Raw genomic sequence first — 23,657 nt, forward strand, 5'->3', positions numbered from 1 at the left:
ATGATTCTGTGAGTTATTGGGAGAAGGTGCTGTGGTCAGATGAGACAAAAATTGAGCTCTTTGGCATTAACTCAAGTCGCCATGTTTGGAGGAAGAGAAATGCTGCCTATGACCCAAAGAATACAGTCTCTACTGTCAAGCATGGAGGTGGAAACATTATGTTTTGGGGGTGTTTCTCTTCTAAGGGCACAGGACTACTTTACCGCATCAATGGGAGAATGGATGGAGCCATGTACCGTAAAATCCTGAGTGACAACCTCCTTCCCTCCGCCAGGACATTAAAAATGGGTCGTGGCTGGGTCTTCCTGCACGACAATGACCCAAAACATACCGTCAAGGCAACAAAGGAGTGGCTCAAAAAAAAGCACATTAAGGTCATGGAGTGGCCTAGCCAGTCTCCAGACCTTAATCCCATAGAAAACTTATGGAGGGAGTTGAAGCTCCGAGTTGCCAAGCGGCAGCCTCAAAATCTTAATGATTTTAGAGATGATCTGCAAAGAGGAGTGGACCATAATTCCTCCTGACATGTGCGCAAACCTCATCATCAACTACAAAAAACGTCTGACTGCTGTGCTTGCCAACAAGGGTTTTGCCACCAAGTATTAAGTGTTGTTTGCCAGAGGGATCAAATACTTATTTCTCACTGCAAAAAATGTTTATCTGATTTATACAATGTGATTTTCTTGATTTTCTTTTATATATTCAATCTCTCAATGTTAAAATTAACCTACCCTTAAAACTATAGACTGTCCATGTCTTTGTCAATGGGAAAACTTACAAAAACAGCACAGGATCAAATAATTTCCTTCACTGTATGAAACTCTCCTCACCCTGCTCTCCGGCACCTGCTGTCACCGGCACCACACACTGAGTACTGTGTGCAATCATAGGAAAATTGGAGCTTGGGGGCATGCCCAGTTCACAGCTATAGGCAGGAGAAGCAGCCACAATACAAGAGACGACTACTGCCGACTCTCATACACCTCAAATATGGCAGCGCCTGAGCATAAGTGTCGTGCTCAGACACACACCCCCAAATGCAAGTGCCAGCCCCCAGTGGCTGAAGAAATTATTAATAAATAAAAAACAATTTAAAACAGTGAATTACATTTTGTATAAAAAGTCATTGATTATATAATCAATAATTATTAATACTAAAATAAAAATCATGGCACCTTCCCTTTTTAAGTAATGCATTTGTAAGGTGGAATTGATACATTGCAGATTTGGTTTGCATTAGTAAGTAAAGACTAGGAGTGCTTACTAACCACAAGGAAAATATAATGAAAAAAATGTATAACACTATTCTTCACATCCACTCCTGATTTTTGTATAAATAATATGTATGCAAAATTCTGATGAAATATGCAGTACATGGATATGGCCTTGCAATTTTTTTTCACTTTAGCGTTTTTTATGTTCTGTAGTGGAAAGTTCTATATTACCAAGTACTTTTTTTAACTAAGATATAGGTCACAAAGACATGATGGGAAAATAAAAGATTTATAAAATAAAATATAACTTTATTTTTACAGACCACGACTTTTCATATAACTTTTTTCTAACCTTTGTTACAGGACTTGAGTATGTTGTCGAGTCCTATAGGTATGGTTCATACTCCTACAAATGCAACCTGTGTGACACACAGACCCCAAGAGGAACTGCAGTATTGCATCTAAGTGGAGCAAAACACAGAAAAGCATATCTGGTAATAGAAAATGTATATAACAATTCTGAAATTTGTGAATTGGCAAATGTAATATTTTTGTTTTTCTCTTCCCGTGTAACTTAATTTGAAAAATTATAACGTATCGTAAAATGGTAAGCAAAAAAAGGCTAAGGTGTTAAAACACAGGACCTGCTGAACATATTTTTGTTGGAATTCCTCCCTTCAGGGAACTATTTTGGCTATTTAGTAGTTCCCAGGCTTGGACTTTCTCACCTCGGAGCTGGTGAATTTCCCGGTGGGCCTCTGCGCTAACTATTATGTCTGTTTTGTAGCAGTTTTCCCCACTGGTGCTCCCTACTCTGTAGTCTCTCTCCCTCCATGGAATAAAACACAGTTTATATCTTATATCATCTCAGTCGCTACAATCCTTTCACATGATAAACCAAGTAGTTAATTTAATTCTTTCCTGACTGGATGATTTTTCCTTTATTTGCACTTCAATTTCCCCCCTTCTTTCATGAGCTGTAACTTTATTTTTCCACCAGAGCTTTTTTGTGGGATGAGATGTAATTATGAATTACACCAGTCATTTTACCATATAGTATTCTTGAAAACAGGGAAAAAAAATCCAATTGCAGTGCAACCCCCCCCCCCCCCCCTTACCTATCTTTTTTTTAGGGGAGGTTGCTTTTATGCTGTTAATTATGCAGTCAAAGTCATCTGGCAATATGATTCTCCATATCAGTACAATTTTGACTGTACCAACATGTTTAGTTGCTTCTTTATTTAATTTATGTGCTAACAAAATTGGGTTTGTGTTGCTGCTTTGAGACTGGTAAAAATTTTTTGCCAGGGGAGCTGTATGAGGTCTTTCAATTTTTGCGTGGCAAGCTGATATAGATAAATTTTGGAACACATGACTTTTTGATTGCTTTCAATTATCTAACATTCAGAGAAGCTTGGAAACATAAACATGTTTCTACTTTTTTTTTTTTTTTCTCTTTATGGCGTTTTCAGTATTGGTTAATTTTATAACTGGTAAATTAAATAACAAAAAAATGCGCGTGTAGAGGAGACCATTGTGAAAGGTCTATCTGGATCCTATGGGTGGTGCCCAGGGACATATGCCATGAAGAAAAGGAGCTGTGGACTCAATCTGAAGAATCCTGAGTTTAGCAGGTATTCAAAGTCTTCAGTCCAAGCAGGAGAAGGAGAATCCTGCCCTGAAAAGGAAAATGTCAAGATTCCCCCTGTAATGTAGAAGAGTCACCTAATGAGAAAAACTCAAATGGAGGAGGTAGGCTTCTTTGGAGACCATCACAAGTGTAAAATCTCCAAACCTCCTGGTCACCCAGGCAACGCTACAGAAGTTGATCAGCTGAACGATCTGCCTTAACACTAAAATGAGACTGATCTGGCCAGTGTTCCCATAGGGGGTGAAAAGATGCAAGCACTGGTTCTTAAGTCCAATCATCAAGTGCTGTAGGTGAAAAAGACTAGTATAAAGTAGAGACCGCCTTGGGGACCCAGATCGCATTGGGGATTAAGCAACGTAGTGAACTAGGTGCCTAAAAGGGAGACTTCAATTGCGACTCAATGCATCTAAAAGTTTCACTCTACTCAGGGACCGTGCCTGACAAGGGCAGAGCATCGGGGGCCTCTCCTAAAACGCCCACTGGCAAGAAAGTCAGACTGTCAAGTAGTTGTGGGGTAATCAGACTCTCTAGGGCTCAGTAAGCGTCGATCCTGGTGAATCTGATCAATGGTCTATCAGCTGAAGAAGTCTATTTTAGTCCCGCTTGTATCCTGCAATGCAAAAAAGATTATCTGAGTGAGTCAGTCACCCGTCTCTTGAATAAGAGTAAATGTTACTGCTAAAGTTTGGATTAATCTACCAAAAAGGAGCCATCATCCTCCAGCCGAAAAGCTGGAGCAGGGCTACCTGGACTGCGTGAGGAATGCTTTAAGCTAAGTGGTCTCTTCCAGAGACAAAAATCATGTCTGGAATTTAAAGAAGCACACAGAAGTTTTACAACTTCTCCAAACAGAAAGGTCTCTGTTGATTATTCTGACGCACCTAAGATGAGGTCACAGTACCCACTGGTCCATGTGTGCAAACTAACGTACCAAGCAGTATCTGCTAAGTGTTAACGCACCCTGGATAGTGGTCCCAGTGTCAACTGGATTGCCTGCTAGATTAGCCCTACGAGAGACCTCGCTCATTGTGCTAGATGAAGAAAGCTCCCAGCACTCACATGTAGAATAAACCATTTTTAATTTAGCATACACCTGAAAATCCTTTACCATGTGTATGCTGAATTAAAAATGGTTTATTCTACAAGTGAGTGCCGGGAACTTTATGTATTATACTGATTTCCAGAAGCACCACTATATGCTGAATGTTAACCTACTCTTTCTCTATTGATTAGTCGCTTGTTGTGCTGACATGCTGTGAAAAAAATGGTCAATATGCAAAACCTTGGATCTGTTAGCCTGGCAGACTACCTTATGAGGATGCATATACCTTGGGATGTGGTCCTAGTCCCATCAGGAACAAATATGTCCTACCTTCAACTGAGGAGTCTAATTCCCGTGGCCCGATTCATCCAGGGAAGAGATCAGAATATTGTTTAGTCTACTAGTGTGATGCAGTCAGTGAGGGATCTCGCTTGGTGCTCTTTCCAGTTTCCTTAGCAAGATCAACTAACTGGTTTGCTCCAATCCGTGTGATAAGGAATCAAAAGTTCAATTGAAGTACATGTTTTATGTAAGGCTTAAAAACGTCCTGTCCACTTCCTCAGGTATATAGCCAGGGAGAGAGCAGATTGAGTAAGCAGAGCGATCTTACAGGCACAGAATAGACCTTGGGAAGTGCTCAATTGTCTGGTCCACTACCAAAATCTACCCATAAGAAAGGGATCAGCCCTTGCCATACTAAATGCATACAGTTAAGAGGACTCCGGACTCTGTTCTCACTCACCTGAATGTTACAACTGTACTGTGGAAAATGGTCCGAAAACCGTAAGAAGCAACTTGTGTTGTCTGAATTGCCTGCTCGACCTGCCCTTGAAGTCTCTGCCAGGGGGTCAGACCAACTGAGGGAAGTGGTCAGAATGACTGTAGATCACTAAATGTGCGGTTCGTTCTATAGAGGGGAAAACCCAGCAGATCTGACTCGTCCTGGAAAGAGGTCAGAGTGCAATGTGGATCACTTCTGAGATGCCATCTTATCTGCTGTGGGAGGTGGTTCTCCTAGCATCTGGATTGCAGGAGGAATCCACACTGCTCTTAGGTTTCATCTTGAGAGTTTGACTCCCTATAGAAGGTGGTCAGAATAACATCTAGGTTGTAGGATCACTTTCAAGATTTGCCTGGTTGGGAGGTCTCAGCTGGAGGGTCTAACTCACTCAGGAAGGTGGTCAGCCTATCGGGGACAGAGAAGAGATTGTTAGATGCTTCATGACCATAAACCAGGACAATGACAACTTGTCAAACTCTGCCACTGCTAAAACAAGACTTGAACCCATTTAGGAGTGGGGTGCGGTGGTGCCAGACGTGTAAATCGCCATAAAAAAATGTGCTTACCTGAGGATAACCAGAGCAGTCTGGCAAAGATATTTACTAGGTTTGAAACTGATAGGCACGATTGAGTTTCCGGGGGGGACCATTCCGCTAGTGTCGGTCTCTCAGCCGACCCACAGCCTGTCTGGTCCTGTAGGGTGACTTTTCATAGCTGCGAAGTCTTGGGGCAGCGCCGTGAGGTGAAGCCACAAACTGGAAATCATTTTTATTTTGAAAAGGCTTAGAGTACCTACCACCCAACTTGCCTACATTTTTCTTTTTTGGATTCAGAAAACAAAACATTCAAAATGTAAGGTAATTAATTTCCCCCAAAAAATCCCTAAAGTAATATACTTACCCTGCAGTGTCCATGTGTATGGTATGTAAATCAGTGACTTTACATGTAAAGTTGCCCCAGTCGGCTGAATTGGAAGTTTCCGATATGCCTGCTGGGCTATATCACTCCTCAGGACTGAACAGGACCCCTATCTTGGAGATTGAGTTCACACGAGTGTATAAAAAATACCTTGTATAAGCCGACCTGAATATAAGCTGAGGCACCTAATTTTACCACAAAAAAATGGGAAAACTTATTGACTCGAGTATATAAGGGGGAAATGCAGCAGCTACTGGTAAATTTCCCCATCCTGGTAAGCATTGCCCACTCATTACCATTCCTGGTATGCATGGCGCCCATCAGTGCACATATAAAAAAAATAAACTCTACTAACCTTTCTTCCCTATGCTCCGTCGTTAATGGCACACATGGTCAGTCGCAGCTGCCGGCTTCCTGCTGCTGCTCAGCGATCCTGTGTACCCGCTACTAAAGAAAATGAATATTCACTCCTCTCCACATCCATGGGAGTGGGGAGGAGTGAATATTCATACTCTCTGATAGCAGGCACAGAGGATCGCTGAGCTGCTACAGGAGCCGGCGGCTGCGATTGACAGAGTGCGCTATTAATAAGAATGAATATTCACTCTTCTCCACTCCCATGGGCGTATAGAGGAGTGAATATTCATTCTCTTTAGTAGCGGCCACATGTGATCGTTGCAGCAGCGGGCTACCACTACTGCCTGTGCCCCGCTCTTTCGCCGCCGCTCCCCTCCAACCCCACCCCACCATCTACCACCGGAATGTAGGCGGGACCCTCACTCGTGTATAAAAAAAATGTGCTGAAAAAGTCGGTTTATATACAGTAATTAGATTTTCATCCAGAAAAAAATGTACAATTTTTCATATGTATTGTTATCCATTTTTATACATCAGCAGTGAATAAAATTTACAGGACGAACAACCGCTTTCTATGTTAGAAATAGCAGTGTATCTGTAAAAATCTGATGCTTTATGTTGATCAGTATAGGATCTGTTTTGTTTGTTTGTTTTTTTTTGTCCACTCATAGACTTGAAAAGGTAAGGGTATGTGCACACGATGCAGAAATGAAGCAGAAAATTTCTGCATCATTTCTGCATCTCCCTGGCAGAAAAAACGCATGCAGATTGTGCATGCGTTTTTCCTGCAGAATACATGCGGATCCACATGCAGATTGACATGCGTTTCCGCATGCAGATTGACAAGCGCTTTCCAGGCGATTTTAGCATCACCTGGAAAGTGCTTGACAACTAGGTCACACTATATAAATCCATGCAAACAGCATGGATTTATATAGTGTGACCCGAGAGAGTGTATATACTTACCTCTGATGGCCCGCGCTGTCCTGCTTTACAAAGTTCCCGGCTGCCGGCAACTTTGAATTGAAAGACCTGCCGACGTCAGCGTCACGTGACCCGTCACATGACTCTGACGTCACCGTAGGTCCTACAACTCACTGCAAGTGCCGGGAACCAAGCGGGAGCGCTGCGCGGGCCGACAGAAGGTAAGAATACATTTTTTATTTTATTCTTTTTTTACAGCTTTTTTAATGGTACCTGGGTGTGGATGAGACTCTCCTCTCCTCCACACCCGGGTACCATCCGCATATTAGAACGCGCCAATAACGCAAGTACAAATGCTGTCTTGCGGAATTGGCGCGTTCTAATGCAAGTCAATGGCGGCGAAATCGCCGCGTTTCCGCAAAATTAATTGACATGCTGCGGATTTTTGACCGCAGCGTTAACGCTGCGGAAAAATCCGCATCATGGGCACAGCACATGCGGATTTCCATTGGGGAACATTGCTTCCCTTCTACCATGCGTTTTTCATGCGTTTCCGCGGCGTTTACGCAACTGCAAAAACGCCACGGAAACGCATGAAATACGCATCGTGTGAACATACCCTAAGTCGCATACAAAATGCAGAAGAAACTAGTGCATGCTGTGATTTTTTTTTTTTTTCACTCAGATGTTAGATGTTTCACTGCTGATGTATAAAAATAGATAACAATACATATGAACAATTGTATGTTTTTTTTCCGGATGAAAATATGATTACCATATATACTCGTGTATAAGCTGACTTTTTCAGCACATTTTTTATGCTGAAAAAGCCCCCCTCAGCTTATACTCGTGAGGGTCCCACTTATATTCCGATGGTGGATGCTTGGGACAGTGATACTGGTGCATCTCACTAAATTAGATTATCTTCAAAAAGTTTATTTATTTCAGTTCTTCAATACAAAAAGTGAAATTCATACTGTATATAGAGTCATTACCAACAGAGTGATCTATTTCAAGTGGGTTTGGTGTCTCATCTTCCTCTTGACAATACCCTCTTGATTCTCTATGAGGTTAAGGTCAGGCGAGTTTGCTGGCCCATCAAGCACAGTGATACTGTTGTTTTTAAACCAGGTATTGGTACTTTTGGCAGTGTGGACAGGTGCCAAGTCCGGCTAGAGAATGAAATTTCCATCTCCAAAAAGCTTGTCGACAGAGGGAAGCATGAAGTGCTCTAAAATTTCCTGGTAGACGGCTGCGATGACTTTGGTCTTGATAAAACACAGTGGACATACACCAGCAGATATATTGCAAGAACCCAGCACTCAAGGTAAAGTTTCAAATGATTTAATAAGCCAGAAAACATAGAGTGTTATACAGCAGACGTTTCGGTTAGAAAATCTTCATCAGTACACTCTATAATAATGAAACCAAAAGAAAAAAAAATACATAAATACAACATGTATAGAAAAAATACCAAGACAAACAAAAAAAGAAAAGCGAAAAGAAGCAAAAAAAAGGAGAATGCAATACAGTCCTTTTAAACAAAATATATAGCTCAATCCTGGGCTTCATGAATGAGAACAGCAAAATACACTCTAACATAATGTATACGAAAGGAAGGAGAGAGGGGGAGGAGAAGGAAGGGAGGGAAAGAGATCTGTGGGAAGAAAGACCATACCTGCAAGGCTATGTAGTGGAAATATAGCGGTATCTCATCAGAGAGATGTCAGGCTGTGGAAAAAGATGAGTAAAATGAGTATACACCATGCCAGTGACAGCCCCAGTACATAGAAGTCAAGGCATACAATGTGACAAGTAACAGGCTTCCTGTGTAGTGGCGTACCGACGTGGTATCCACCGCTTGTCAGTGAGCTGCGCCTGTATTGAAAGGCACCCGGAAGTGTTTTATACAGTCACTGAATGGACGGGAAAGAGCCGCGGCGAATCAGAAAATCCGAGTGTGGCGGAAATGAAGTAATTAGTTGCTAGGTAGATTAGTAACTGGTCATGAGATCTCATGGTGCGTTCCAGATGAGCAGAAGGATGCGTTCCACACACAAGAGGTGGCGGAACGGAGTGGAAGAGGGCAGATGGGACGATCCAGGATAGGACCAACAGGGATAGGGTTTGATGATCCACAGGGGAACAATGGGATATTAATGCTGGGCCTAAAAAAGAAAAAAATATATCAATATCCCTTACGTCAGTACAATATGGGATGTTAAAGCATATAAAAGCATAATTAATTGCATGAATGAAAAAAACATAAAACCGAGCAGCATATTGGATTCAAATGAACGACAGCAGATCGTATTCCCTATTCAAGCCTTTTGGTGCCAAAGTCTGCAATTCATGTATCCAGAAGGCTTCCCGGTATTTGAGGAACTGGACTCAATCCCCTCCCCGTCTCAATGGGGGAACATGTTCAATCACTTGGAATTTTAATTGTGATATGTTGTGACCCAATGAAATAAAATGGTGAGGAACTGGCAACAGGGTATTTTTGCATCTGATTGTGGATTTATGTTTTGAAATCCTTTCCTTCACGGATTGTGTGGTTTCCCCCACATACAAAAGACCACATGGACATTTCATAAGATAAACCACGTAAGAAGTATCACACGTGGTAAAGTCCTTGATCAGATATTTCTTGCCCGTGTATGGGTGAAGTATCTGATTGCCCCTTTGTACATTGTTGCATTGTCTACATTGTAGACATGGGAAAGTCAGTTTTTTCTGTCTGCAGGACCCTCTGTCTCCGAGTAGATATGGTACCAAAATCGGCATGTACCAAACTATCCCTAAGGTTAGGGGCTCTTTTAAAGCACGGGAGGAAAGGATGTGAAAATTCTTTAATGTGAGGGTATGCGGTGCTCAGAATGCTCCAGTGTTTACGAATGCAACGATGTATGATATAGGAAAACGGGTGATACGTGTGTACGAAGGGGATCTGGTCGATGACCAGAGGGCATGTGGAAGTGGTAGGTCTCAATGATTATTGTAGTACCATGTCAGGATAACCCCGTTCCTTAAATTTAGACTGCATTTCATTGAGTCTGATAGCACATAACTCAGGATTTTTGAAAATTCATTGTACTCTCTTAAATTGGGATCTGGGAATGGATCTTGTCATTGCTGGTGGATGGAGACTGGCGTAGTGTAGCAGACCTTACCGGTCAGTGGGTTTATGGTAAATGTCTATATATAGGTAACCCCTGTCATCTTTGATGACTAAGGTGTCCAGAAAACTCATTTGCTTGATATTGTGTGACATGACAAGCTGTAATTCGGGCCAACTTCAATCAAGGGTACCAAAGAAAGTTTCTAAGGATTCCAATGTGCCCTCCATATGCAGAAGATATCATCTATATAGCGCTTCCACGGGACGGCATGATCCCGAAATAGCATATTTGGGTATACCACCTGTTCCTCAAAGGAAGCAATTAGCATATGAGGGGGCCACATTGGAGCCCATGGCTGTACCCCGATTCTGAAAAAAGAAGGAATCACAAAACATCAAATAGTTTTTTGTGAGAATCATGGTCAAGCGTTCAATACATAGTCCCCTCATCCGTGGCTCAACCTGCGAGTGTTCTAGTAGATCTTCTATAGCTTTTATACCCTTAGTATGGGGAGTGGACGTATAGAGATCTTTTACATCAAAAGTGACCAAAATCGCATCGGTTGAAATGCATTGCCAATCATAAATGTGCTGGAGAAAGTCACCAGTATCCAACAGGAAGGAAGGGATCTTTTTGATGATAGGGGTGAGTATTTTTTTCAATAAATTTGCATGATGGAGAGAATATCGATTCCGTAGATGCCACGATTGGTCGGCCCGGAGGATTCACTAGCGACTTATGAATTTTAGGCAAGATATAAAACAGCGGAATCATGGGCTGTTTATTAGTGAGAAAATCTTTAGTTTTCTGATCAATAGTTCCATCCCTAGTATATTTTTCCAAGATGGCCAAGATCTGGGAGTTAAACTCTCTTATGGGATCATGTGCAAGCCTCGTATATACTGCTGCGTCCCCCAGTTTTGAATACAATTGAGCCGAACTCTATGGTAAATCTTAAACATTGTCCTGTATATACAGGGTACTCCTACTTAAATACATAACCTATAAAGACATGGAGTATAACCCCCATAAAGAAGTATGAAGTAATACTAGATGATATTAAAATTGAAAACTTTTATTAAATACAAATATTAAAATCGAGAAAGTATTGAAAGTTAACAGGTCACTAGGGGTGAAAAGCACAAAGACTGGGCGGCAATTGTGTACAGAGATGCACAGGGGGTCATCTGGCAGCACTTAGTCAGAGATTATACTCTAATGCATATGTGACTAGCCCCATAAAGTAGGGGGCACACATAATAAATCCAAAATGACAGTGTATACAGTCAACAGAATACAGATGGCAAGGAATCCACAAATGTATAGGTTCAATGACGATTCCAACCCTTCTTACATGCATACAAAGCAAGTATGGATAATATCTACATCATAACAGATGGCTCACCCATGTGTCAAATAACCTCGTATGCCGCGCTGAGGCCCCGACGCGCGTTTCGCGTATAGCTTCCTCGGGGGGCTGTGGTTTTACACGTGGACCGCCATCATTATATATCCCACTTCCCTGCCCTACAGGTGTACACGCCGATAGTCACGGCGCATGCGCGATGACCTCCGCCCCCTCCACCGCGTCATTTCCGGCTAATTCCCAGCGAAAGCGTGGGCGGGAACAATGCGTTCCACTGACGTCAATGGCCCGCACTTCCGCCGTACGGAAGCCTTTGGGACGCAGTCGGACAGGGACAGTCTCGCGCATGCATCACACGGCGGCAACCATATTTGGTAAGGGAAAAAGGATGGGCAGCCATACATGGGACAGGTAACAGCGCACCAGGAAGACAATCAACCATAAAACATTGCATAAATAAGGGTTTTCACAATTCATTGCAGTGTACACAGAATCTACCAAGAAAGTATCATTCCTTCAGCAAGCGTTATGGTTAACAATATGCAAATATAAATGTCTGAGGAGTCCTCCAGTATGTGTTGTTCACAGATATATGCAAAGAAAGACTTGTCCATATACAATACGGAAGGGCTGATCCCAAGTAGGTCCGAGAGGTATTCCAGAAATGAAATAAATGATGACGTAAATGCTAAAAAAGAACAAAAGAATTAAAATCCACATAATAAAAACAGGAGAAGGGCATATGGAACTAGAGGTAGGGAGCAAAACTGTTCTGTTCATTAAGACCCCTAGGGGTCATCGTGTCCAGTGTAGCTATCCAGCGACACTCCAGCTGCGCCAGAATATGTTTGTGATTACCACCCCTAATCCCGAGGTGTACTCGGTCAATGCCTCTAAATTGGAGGCATAAGGGGTCGCAGTTATGGCACAGTCTGAAGTGTCGCGGAATCGTCTTAAGCAATGATACATCGGGGGCCTCTCGAGCCGCCAAAACGTCTCTGATGTGTTCCCTGACTCGGATCTGAAACTCTCTCGATGTGAGTTCCACATAGCTCAAATTGCACGGACATGTGGCCATAAACACAATATATGTGGTACTACAAGAAATATATTGTGTAATTTTAAAGTTTTTTTAGGCCATCTGCAGAAGTAAATGATGTTGTGCGAACTATGTTTCTACAGGCCAGACAGGACCCGCAGGGAAAGCAACCCCATCTTTGTTTCCCACCCCCAAATAGGCTGGCTGTGGGGGCGACATAGTGGCTTCTAACTAGCGAGTCCTTTAGACTCTTGCCCCTCCTAGCCGTCATCAAGGGTTTATCAGGTAAAATTTTGTTCAGTGTAGGTTCAGTTTTGAGGATGGACCAATGTTTGGACAGAATCTCTCTTATTTCACGCCAACGACAATTATAAGTTGATGTAAATCTAATGGGGGGATCCCTCTCAGGTTGTTATATGGGATTAGTTAGGAGAAGATCCCGTGGAGTTTTCCTAGCACGTTTATAGCCTCTCTTAATATTACTTGTGCTGTACCCACGATCTCGGAATCTCTGGCCAAGGTCCCGAGCCTGAGCCTCAAATGCTACGTCAGAGGAACAAATGCGTTTCATCCTCAAATATTGTCCAACAGGAATGGCCCGATTTGTTGAAGGTGTATGGGCTGATGTTGCATGTAACAATGAGTTGACCGCTGTCTCCTTACGATAAACATCAGTCTCTACCATGCCATTCTGTTGGACAATGATCCTAATGTCCAGAAAGTCAATCTGGTTGTGATCAAACTTATAGGTAAGCCAAATGTTCCTATCGTTGAGATTTAAAGAGGCAATGAAGTCATGAAGCTCAGACTCGGGACCCTGCCAGATGATGAAAACATCATCTATATATCTGTACCAGCACTGCACATGGGAGGCGGCGCCGGCTCCATCCCCGAAAATCTCCCTCTCCCTGAAACCGAGAAAGAGATTAGCGTAGGACGGAGCACACGCCGCGCCCATCGCAGTGCCGCGTTTAGGGGTGGTAATCACAAACGTATTCTGGCGCAGCTGGAGTGTCGCTGGATAGCTACACTAGACACGATGACCCCTAGGGGTCTTAATTAACAGAACAGTTTTGCTCCCTACCTCTAGTTCCATATGCCCTTCTCCTTCTGTTTTTATTATGTGGATTTTAATTCTTTTGTTCTTTTTTAGCATTTACGTCATCATTTATTTCATTTCTGGAATACCTCTCGGACCTACTTGGGATCAGCCCTTCTGTATTGTATATGGACAAGTCTTTCTTCGCATATATCTGTGAACAACACATACTGGAGGACTCCTCAGACATTTATATTTGCATATTGTTAACCATAACGCTTGCTGAAGGAATGATACTTTCTTGGTAGATTCTGTGTACACTGCAATGAATTGTGAAAACCCTTATTTATGCAATGTTTTATGGTTGATTGTCTTCCTGGTGCGCTGTTACCTGTCCCATGTATGGCTGCCCATCCTTTTTTCCTTACCAAATATGGTTGCCGCCGTGTGACGCATGCTCGAAACTGTCCCCGTCCGACTGCGTCCCAAAGGCTTCCGTACGGCGGAAGTGTGGGCCATTGACGTCAGTGGAACGCATTGTTCCCGCCCACACTTCCGCTGGGAATTAGCCTTAAATGACGCGGCGGAGGGGGCAGAGGTCATCGCGCATGCGCCGTGACTATCGGCGTGTACACCTGTAGGGCAGGGAAGTGGGGCATATAATGATGGCGGTCCACGTGTAAAACCACAGCCCCCCGAGGAAGCTATACGCAAAACGCGTGTCGGGGCCTCAGCGCGGCATACGAGGTTATTTGACACATGGGTGAGCCATCTGTTATGATGTAGATATTATCCATACTTGCTTTGTATGCATGTAAGAAGGGTTGGAATCGTCATTGAACCTATACATTTGTGGATTCCTTGCCATCTGTATTCTGTTGACTGTATACACTGTCATTTTGGATTTATTATCTGTATGCCCCCTACTTTATGGGGCTAGTCACATATGCATTAGAGTACAATCTCTGACTAAGTGCTGCCAGATGACCCCCTGTGCATCTCTGTACACAATTGCCGCCCAGTCTTTGTGCTTTTCACCCCTAGTGACCTGTTAACTTTCAATACTTTCTTGATTTTAATATTTGTATTTAATAAAAGTTTTCAATTTTAATATCATCTAGTATTACTTCATACTTCTTTATGGGGGTTATACTCCATGTCTTGTAATGCAGCAGGTTGCTAGCATTACTGTAAATGGTCCAGGATGTGCTTACTGGACCATGTACCTTCCCCTTTATCTGACTGGTCACATGACTGTGACATCACCCAGGTCCTGCATGCACAGTAAAGCTCTGTATACATGACTGGGACAGCACACAGGACCTATACACACAGCTGACTGATCACATGACTGTGACATCAGCAAGGTCCTGTCAGTATGAGGCTGTCTGTGCACAGCATATATAAACCTGCTTAATTTGAGACAGGTGTGAGAGGCGTGAGGCCTGTTCCCCATGTGTGTGGGATACTGTGATACCGTGAAGCCTGGCAGCCTGAAGGCAAAGACTAGATCCTGTGCGGATGCTAGTGGCCTTGGAAGGCAGCGGCTTTGAAGTGAAGCCTGGTACCTGAAAGGTCGAGCCTGGATCCTGTGCGGATGTCAGTGGCCTTTGAGGGAGAGCCGGCTTGAGTAAGAGTCCTGGAAGGCAGAGCCTGGATCCTGTGTGGATGTCAGTGGCCTTTGAGGGAATGACGGCTGGAGACCCCTACCTGGGAAGCCGCAGAGCCACAGTGGTGGCAGAATAACGGACTGAGACAGCTATACCCGGCAAAGGTAATACCCGGTGCTATATGGACATTGTGATATGAACATTGCTACTTTATTACCTTGCCGTAAGCTGTACCCTGGAGCAAGTGGGCCGGTGTGCCACTTGGCTCATGAATTGTTTATGTGTGTAAACCTGCCGGTGGCGGACTAAGATGAACTGTGTGTGAACAGCGGTTTATGAAGTGCCATAATAAACTGCAACACTGTGTGAAAAACGTAAAGACATTGCACGTGTGCATTGATTGACGCAGCGAAGCGAGTTACCCCCAGTATGATGACGAGCGCTGCCTTACATATGGTTCGAGAGTGCGGGCAACGGCAGCCCGGTTGCTAGTGGCAACGACAACCCCGGTTGCTAGGGGCAACGGCACAGGACGACGAGTGTGGATAAAGCATCTTGCGGCAACTCGGCGGGGTTGCGAAGATTGGCGTCGCACTCAAACCTGGTTTGCTGTGGCTCGGCGGGGCTCACGAAGTATAAAGCATCTTGCGGCAACTCTGCGGGGTTGCGAAGATTCTCATCGCACTCAAATCCGGTTTTGCGGTGGCTTGGTGGGGCCACGAAAATTTTTCCGGGAGAGCGATGAAGTGCTAGTGTGAACAGTGTACCGCGATGGCTGTGAGCAAAGCAGCAGATCTGTCTGGAGCTATTGAGCGGTTGAAGGACCGGTTGGGACCGGAGCAGGTATTTGGGAAACTTTTTCTGGACATGGTGCAGGAGCTGTGGGCACCATATGGAATGGCTGCAGTGGACCATTCTATGGACTCTCCGGGGGCGCCAGTGTTGTCCCAGAGTGCCCGGGGAGGTGGTAAGAGATGTTGTGAACTGAGTCCTAAGACTACTGCAGATTTTTTGTGTAAAAATTACCCTGCCGGTGTGGTTGTTAAAAAGGGGGCGGAGTCTAAAAAAGGGGCGGATTTTCACAAGAGTGTGGAGTGTAGAAAACTGAAAATTGTTACTGTTGGTGGGTTGGTGCCTCCTAAAAATGACAATGTGACCGTTGATAACGGGGTAACTCCAGTAGAAGGGGGTGACGTCAAAGTGGGAGGTGACCTGTTAGTCCACAACACCATGGGTAGTGACACAGACCCCGTAGCTGACTGTGACACTATGAAAGTAAAAAGTGAGTTCAGTCAGGAGGGGCTAGACGTGGTGAGAGAGTCCCCATCTCGTAGACGGCGCAAGGGCCACAAAAAGGTTGCTCCTGTAGACTTGGCTGAAAATAAAAATAAAGAGAGGGTAGTACTGTGTGCCTTTGCTTCAAGTGTGGATCCTCCATTAGAGGTAGAAGAGGAGGTGACGTTGCCAGTAGCAACCTCCGGTACGGTACCGAGTCAGAAGGATCTGACAGCCCTGGAAGGGGAGGCGGCCAGTCGTGACCAAGAGCTGGAACCTATCGGCCAGCAGGGTCAGAGTGATGGGCAGCAATTATGTGGAAACCTGGGGAACTTGTCCTCAGACCAGCTGAACCTGGAGTCTGTACAGCAGAAAATACTCCAGCTTGTGAAGGACTTACAGCGAGATCTAAAGGGAAGCAACGAGGAAATTAACCAGTGGAAGGAAATGTTCTACGCAATTAAGGAGGACCGCCGCAAAATCCAGGAAGAGGTTTTGCAGTTGAAGCTTGAGAAGGAGGCGCGGCAGAATCGTGTTTCTGGACGCGAACAAATCCTAGAACGACTGCGCAAACAGCTCAACCAGGAGCTGTGTGACTCCAAGAAGGTGTGTGGTGAACGCAGTAGGGAACTGCAACAGAGTAAGAGAGATTATGAGGATCTCCTCAAGGTGAAGGAGAAACTAGAGGAGGATAAGGTGGGTGCAGAGCAAGTGCACCAAGCGGTTGAGACCACTCTGCAAGACACCCGTGAGGAGAATGATGGTCTCCGGGGAAAGACCCTAGATCTGGAAGCTCAGGTGAAGGAGCTACAGATGTCCTGTGATGCTCTCCAGAAGGCGGAGACGTACCTTAAAGAAACAGTCAGCAAGATGGAAGCTGAGCGGAAAAAGATGGAGGAGTCTGTCGGAGAATCCACAGACCAGGGCCAGGAGTTGGCCGCTGGTGAGGGGAGGTGTGAAGCAGATACCTCCTCGAGTGATGCGAGCTTGGATGATTCGGTGGAAGTAAGAGCCGAGATCAGGGAGCTCAAGGAGTTGCTACAAACCCAGTGGACGCAAGAGAAGCGTGAGAGACTGGCTATTGAGAGCCGAGTGGGCACATTGGAGACGGAGAGGTCTGAGAGAGCTCTGCTGCTGGAAGAGCAGTTGAAGCAGGAAGAGCTTCAGAGACGGGCCGCTGAGAGGCGAGTAACTGAGCTGGAAGGAGAAGTTTTAGAGCTCAAAGGTCGCCTAGCAAAGTGTCACGTGGTGAACAAGGTCTCCTTGGAGAAGGGAAAAGGCAAACAAGTTGCACTTACTCCCTTAGACCCTGAGAAGGAGGACCTGAGGAGAGCTAAAAGTATGGTGTTGGAAGATAAAGGTGAAGTGGAGGTGGTCAAGACGAAAAGTTGTGAAGTGGTAGCTGTGAGTCAGCTCAGGGGAAGCATCCAGGGTGAAGAAGCTGGAAGTCAGTTGTTCCTGAAACCTGAGCTGGTGGATCGTCTGGAAACCACTGGTGAGACCGAAACGTCTCGGTACAAGTGCCTCGTAGAAGTACCCGAGGACTTGAGGGAAGAATGCACCCGTGAGTCCGTGCATGAAGAGTTTAAGAAGGCTGTGGGAGCCTGTAAGGTCTACTTGACCTCAGAAACTAAACAGCTGGTGGTCCTGTCCACGACCAAAGTCACAGTGAAGAGGGTGGCTATCCTAAGTGACATGCACTGGCGATGTGTTCGCACGAAGCGGTTTCTCCGGTTGAAGACGGAACAAGCCGTTAGACAACTGGAGCTTAGGAGAAAAGCTCACAGTATGCGTGAAGAGGTCATCCGGGTGCCTCATGTTCTGGTGAGAAAGCTCATTGGGAGAAGCGGTCGAACCATGCAGATGATGGTCAAGAAGTCTGGTGTGGTGAAAGTAAGCAGTCCACGTGATCAACAGGACTGGATACCAGACAAAGACGGCATGGTGTCCTTTTCCGCTGTAGGAACAGAAGAAAGCCTAGAATATATACGCATGCTGATTGAGTACCGAGTGACCTGCCTGCAGGAGGTAGAACAATTGAATCTCGCTAGACTGCGAGTAGATAGACAGCATCATCTGAGCAGCAGAAGATGGAAGCCGTCTAGAAATAGTGAGACCCGACAGAGAAAGGGCCCCCTAAATAACAGAACAGCTACAGCTGAAGTTAGGGACCTTTTAGGATGTCCTGAGAGTAGTGGGCGTGGGTTTAGAGGTAGTGAGACCTCCAGTAACTCCGGTTTGAGCAGCCCATACAAACGACCCAATAGAGGACGGGACAGTACGGAGTCGAACCGGACCTTAGATACCAGGGCATGCGAGTTGCGCTGCTGTATTGACCGCTGGGAGCAGGGAAGATCTGACAGGGTTTTGATTGACCGCTGGGAGCGGGGGAGACCTGACAAAGTTACGACCCGGAAAGGTGACCTGACGAAGTCAGTGACAGTGACAAATGGTAGGTCCCTAAGGAATGGGCTAATGTCATTGACTAAGGTTCCAGGGGCTGAGTAGCACAATTGTAAAGTTCATGGTCTATATGTGAGCTGGGGGTTATAATGTTATTGTGTATATTATGTGTTCAACCCCACAAGTTTGAACAGAGAGGGGGGATATGTAATGCAGCAGGTTGCTAGCATTACTGTAAATGGTCCAGGATGTGCTTACTGGACCATGTACCTTCCCCTTTATCTGACTGGTCACATGACTGTGACATCACCCAGGTCCTGCATGCACAGTAAAGCTCTGTATACATGACTGGGACAGCACACAGGACCTATACACACAGCTGACTGATCACATGACTGTGACATCAGCAAGGTCCTGTCAGTATGAGGCTGTCTGTGCACAGCATATATAAACCTGCTTAATTTGAGACAGGTGTGTTCGGTGTGAGAGGCGTGAGGCCTGTTCCCCATGTGTGTGGGATACCGTGATACCGTGAAGCCTGGCAGCCTGAAGGCAAAGACTAGATCCTGTGCGGATGCTAGTGGCCTTGGAAGGCAGCGGCTTTGAAGTGAAGCTTGGTACCTGAAAGGTTGAGCCTGGATCCTGTGCGGATGTCAGTGGCCTTTGAGGGAGAGCCGGCTTGAGTAAGAGTCCTGGAAGGCAGAGCCTGGATCCTGTGTGGATGTCAGTGGCCTTTGAGGGAACGACGGCTGGAGACCCCTACCTGGGAAGCCGCAGAGCCACAGTGGTGGCAGAATAACGGACTGAGACAGCTATACCCGGCAAAGGTAATACCCGGTGCTATATGGACATTGTGATATGAACATTGCTACTTTATTACCTTGCCGTAAGCTGTACCCTGGAGCAAGTGGGCCGGTGTGCCACTTGGCTCATGAATTGTTTATGTGTGTAAACCTGCCGGTGGCGGACTAAGATGAACTGTGTGTGAACAGCGGTTTATGAAGTGCCATAATAAACTGCAACACTGTGTGAAAAACGTAAAGACATTGCACGTGTGCATTGATTGACGCAGCGAAGCGAGTTACCCCCAGTATGATGACGAGCGCTGCCTTACAGTCTTTATAGGTTATGCGTCCCCCAGTTGGCTCATAACCTCCTTCTCGTAGTCACACGATCCATCACCACTATGGCTCCACCTTTGTCGGCGGGTTTTATGATAATTGATTTATCCTCTTTTAGAGATCTGAGAGCTTGTTGGTCTAGGGAGGTGAAATTAGAATCTGAATGGAGTTTGCCCCTCCTGATATTGCCAAATAGATCTTGGAATGATTTGTCAACGAAGTTAATGAAAGTTTCCAGGGCAGGACTTCCTCTAGGGGGACGATAGGTGCTTTTGGGGAAAAGACCAAATTGACTCGGGGTAATGGATGGTGTGGCCGCAGAGGCAATGGGGACCTGGGATGTAATGGGTGAATCAGAAAAATGGACCTTTTAGTTGGAGTAAAATCTTTGTAGTTCCATATCTAAGGAAAATGTTTTACATCTGTACATGGGGCAAAAACTTAATCCCTTCTCTAATACAGATAATTCTGCTATACCTAGGGAACGGGAAGAAATGTTCATTACCAGCGATGTACCTGGGATCGGGTTACCCGGAATGATTCCACGTGTTCCCTTGCGCTGGCCGCCTCTCCGGGACCTCTTCGCCTGAATTGGTGCTTCCGTTGTCCCAAAAAACGAGAGATTCGTAAAATTGCCTCTGTGTTCTAGATCCGAATCTGAGGTGGAGGGTTCGGATGAGGATCTGTTTGGTCTGTAGAAATTTCTTCTGGGAAAAGATTTGTCCTGCCATCGGTACACCCTATCTAATTTGTAATCTTCAGTGTCTCTAGTAAATTTAGCTCTTTTCCTTTGTTCTGTTTTCCTATATCATACATCATTGCATTCGTAAACACTGGAGCATTCTGAGCACCGCATACCCTCACATTAAAGAATTTTCACAACCTTTCCTAATAGCATTAATATCCCATTGTTCCCCTGTGGATAATCAAACCCTATCCCTGTTGGTCCTATCCTGGATCGTCCCATCTGCCCTCTTCCACTCCGTTCCGCCACCTCTTGTGTGTGGAACGCATCCTTCTGCTCATCTGGAACGCACCATGAGATCACATGACCAGTTACTAATCTACCTAGCAACTAATTACGTCATTTCCGCCACACTCGGATTTTCTGATTGGCCGCGGCTCTTTCCCGTCCATTCAGTGACTGTATAAAACACTTCCGGGTGCCTTTCAATACAGGCGCAGCTCACTGACAAGCGGTGGATACCACGGCGGTACGCCACTACACAGGAAGCCTGTTACTTGTCATATGGTATGCCTTGACTTCTATGTACTGGGGCTGTCCCTGGCATGGTGTATACTCATTTTACTCATCTTTTTCCACAGCCTGACATCTCTCTGAGATACCGCTATATTTCCATTACATAGCCTTGCAGGTATGGTCTTTCTTCCCTCAGATCTTTCCCTCCCTCCCTCCCTCCCTCCCTCCCTCCCTCCCTTCCTCCCTTCCCCTCCGCCTCTGTCCTCCCCCTCCCCTTCTCTCCTTCCTTTCGTATACATTATGTTAGAGTGTATTTTGCTGTTCTCATTCATGAAGCCCAGGATTGAGCTATATATTTTGTTTAAAAGGACTGTATTGCATTCTCCTTTTTTTTGCTTCTTTTCGCTTTTCTTTTTTTGTTTGTCTAGGTATTTTTTCTATACATGTTGTATTTATGTATTTTTTTTTCTTTTGGTTTCATTATTATAGAGTGTACTGATGAAGGTTTTTTAACCGAAACGTCTGCTGTATAACACTCTATGTTTTCTGGCTTATTAAATCATTTGAAACTTTACCTTGAGTGCTGGGTTCTTGCAATATATATTACTGGCGTTTGGACCCTGCCCGAGCACCATGTATAGGTAGTGCAGTGATGTACTACTGTATTGATCTACACCAGCAGATGACATGGCTCCCCAAACCATCACTGATTGAGGAAACTTCACACTAGACCTCAAGCAGCTTGGATCATGTGCCTCTCCACTCTTCCTCCAGACTCTGGGACCTTGATTTCCAAATGAAAATTGGAACTCTGGGACCTTGTGGAGTGTGTCAATGACTGCCTTCTGGACATCTGTCAAGTCAGCAGTCTTCCCCATGATTGTGGAGCCTACTGAAACAGACTAAGGGACCTTTTAAATGCTTAGGAAGCGTTTGCAGGTGTTTTTTGTGAATTATTGTAATTTACTGAGATAATGACTTCTGTGTTTTTATTGGCTGTAAGCCGTAAACATCAACATTAACCGAAATAAACACTTGAAATAGATCACTGTAATGACTTTATTAATGAGTTTCACTTTTTGTATTGAAGAACTGAAATTAACTTTTTGTTATTCTAACTTAGTGAGATGCACCTGTATAATGTTCAGCTCTGAGGAAAGAAATTGGAGGGTTGGCTGAGTGAATGTCAGAATCAACTGAGGAGCAGAGGAAGTAACAGGAGCTGCTGTTATGTAGATGGATGCCACGTGGGATCGACATGCATCAACAAACCTCGCTCTCCACTTCTGTCCCCATGTGTCATCCATTTACGGTACATAATAGCCACTCATGATACTTCTCTTCCTGCTCCTCAGTTGGTCCAGATTCAACCCGGCCAGCAGCCCCTTATTACACCTCCAGTGCAGGCCCATGTATTGAGCAGCGGAACGTGTAGCCTGCCGCCCTAAAGAAAAAAAAATGTATGTATGGCTAATGGTCGCATAGTCGATGGGTGGTATGTGTCACAGAGATGGCTGTCCTCTGTGATGTAACCCGGAGTGTTTCTCTAGTGCATGTAAGCACTAAGAGGCTGTTTTGTGCACCTGGGACCTGGTTATGGGTAGCTTGAAGAGATGGGTGGATCCAGCTATCCACATACCTCACCTCTGGGTGTGGTTAACACTAAAATGGAGGCCGTTGTTTGGCACATGGTCTGTGTGTTTTGGAGGGAGAAGGCCTCCTGTGTGTGGTTGTCTCCAGACCGAGCCAGGATACTGAACGCTACCCAGCCTGTGTGCCCTCAGGACTGGCTCAGCAGAGACCTGCTTAACCCCTTTCCAACCCATGACGTCTTAGTACGCACATTTGCGTACCCCCCTTTCAGTGAGGGCTGCTGCGCTGAGCCCTCACTGAACCGAGCACATGTCAGCTGATTCTTACAGCTGACATGTGCCCGCAACAGCCGCGGGTGGAATCGCGATCCACCCGCTGCTGTTAACATGTTAAATGCCGCTGTCAATCTCCGACAGCGGCATTTAACGCGCGCTTCCGGGTTGCGCGTCATAAGCCGCGCCCATCGGTGACCCTGTCACGTGATCGCGGGTCACCGATGGGTGGGCATGACAACCCAGGGTCTGCAGCAGACGCCTGTGGTTGTCATGATCTGGTCGATATGAGCGCCACCTAGTGGTCAGCGCTCATAGCACAGGACCATTTCTGCTGCATGCAGGGGATCTGCTCGTCCCCTGTATGTAGCAGAGACGATCAGACAACTGCTGCTTCTAGTCTCCTATGGAGACTATTGAAGCATGCAGTAAGTGAAAAAAAAAAAGTTTTTAAAAATATAAAAAAAAATTAAAAAATATAAAAGTTTAAATCACCCCCCCTTTCACCCCATTCAAAATAAAATATATATATATATATATATATATATATATATATATATATATATATAAAAAAAAAAACTACATAGACATATTTGGTATCGCCGCGTTCAGAATCGCCCGATCTATCAATATAAAAAAAGAATTAATCCGATCGGTAAACGGTGTAACGAGAAAAAATTCTAAACGCCAGAATTACGTTGTTTGGTTGCCGCAAAATTGCAATAACGG

The 23,657-nt window shown here is 45.0% G+C and overlaps 1 protein-coding gene and 1 long non-coding RNA gene across 2 annotated transcripts in view; both read left to right on the forward strand.

Moving 5' to 3' along the window:
- LOC141265448 (uncharacterized) overlaps positions 1-23,657 on the forward strand; it is a 55,811-nt gene that overhangs the window by 13,842 nt on the left and 18,312 nt on the right. Inside the window, exon 6 of the mRNA XM_073678574.1 lies at positions 1,578-1,708. Coding sequence (XP_073534675.1) covers positions 1,578-1,708 — 131 coding nt within the window. The remainder of the gene's footprint in view (positions 1-1,577; positions 1,709-23,657) is intronic.
- On the forward strand, positions 21,002-22,914 carry LOC141265449 (uncharacterized). Its single transcript, XR_012320099.1, has 3 exons — positions 21,002-21,114; positions 21,189-21,238; positions 21,553-22,914. It is a non-coding gene; the product is annotated as an uncharacterized lncRNA (long non-coding RNA).

Source organism: Phyllobates terribilis, unplaced genomic scaffold (assembly GCF_046119375.1).
Source record: "Phyllobates terribilis strain yellow unplaced genomic scaffold, ASM4611937v1 Scaffold_4__5_contigs__length_816908805, whole genome shotgun sequence".
Lineage (NCBI taxonomy): Eukaryota > Metazoa > Chordata > Amphibia > Anura > Dendrobatidae > Phyllobates > Phyllobates terribilis.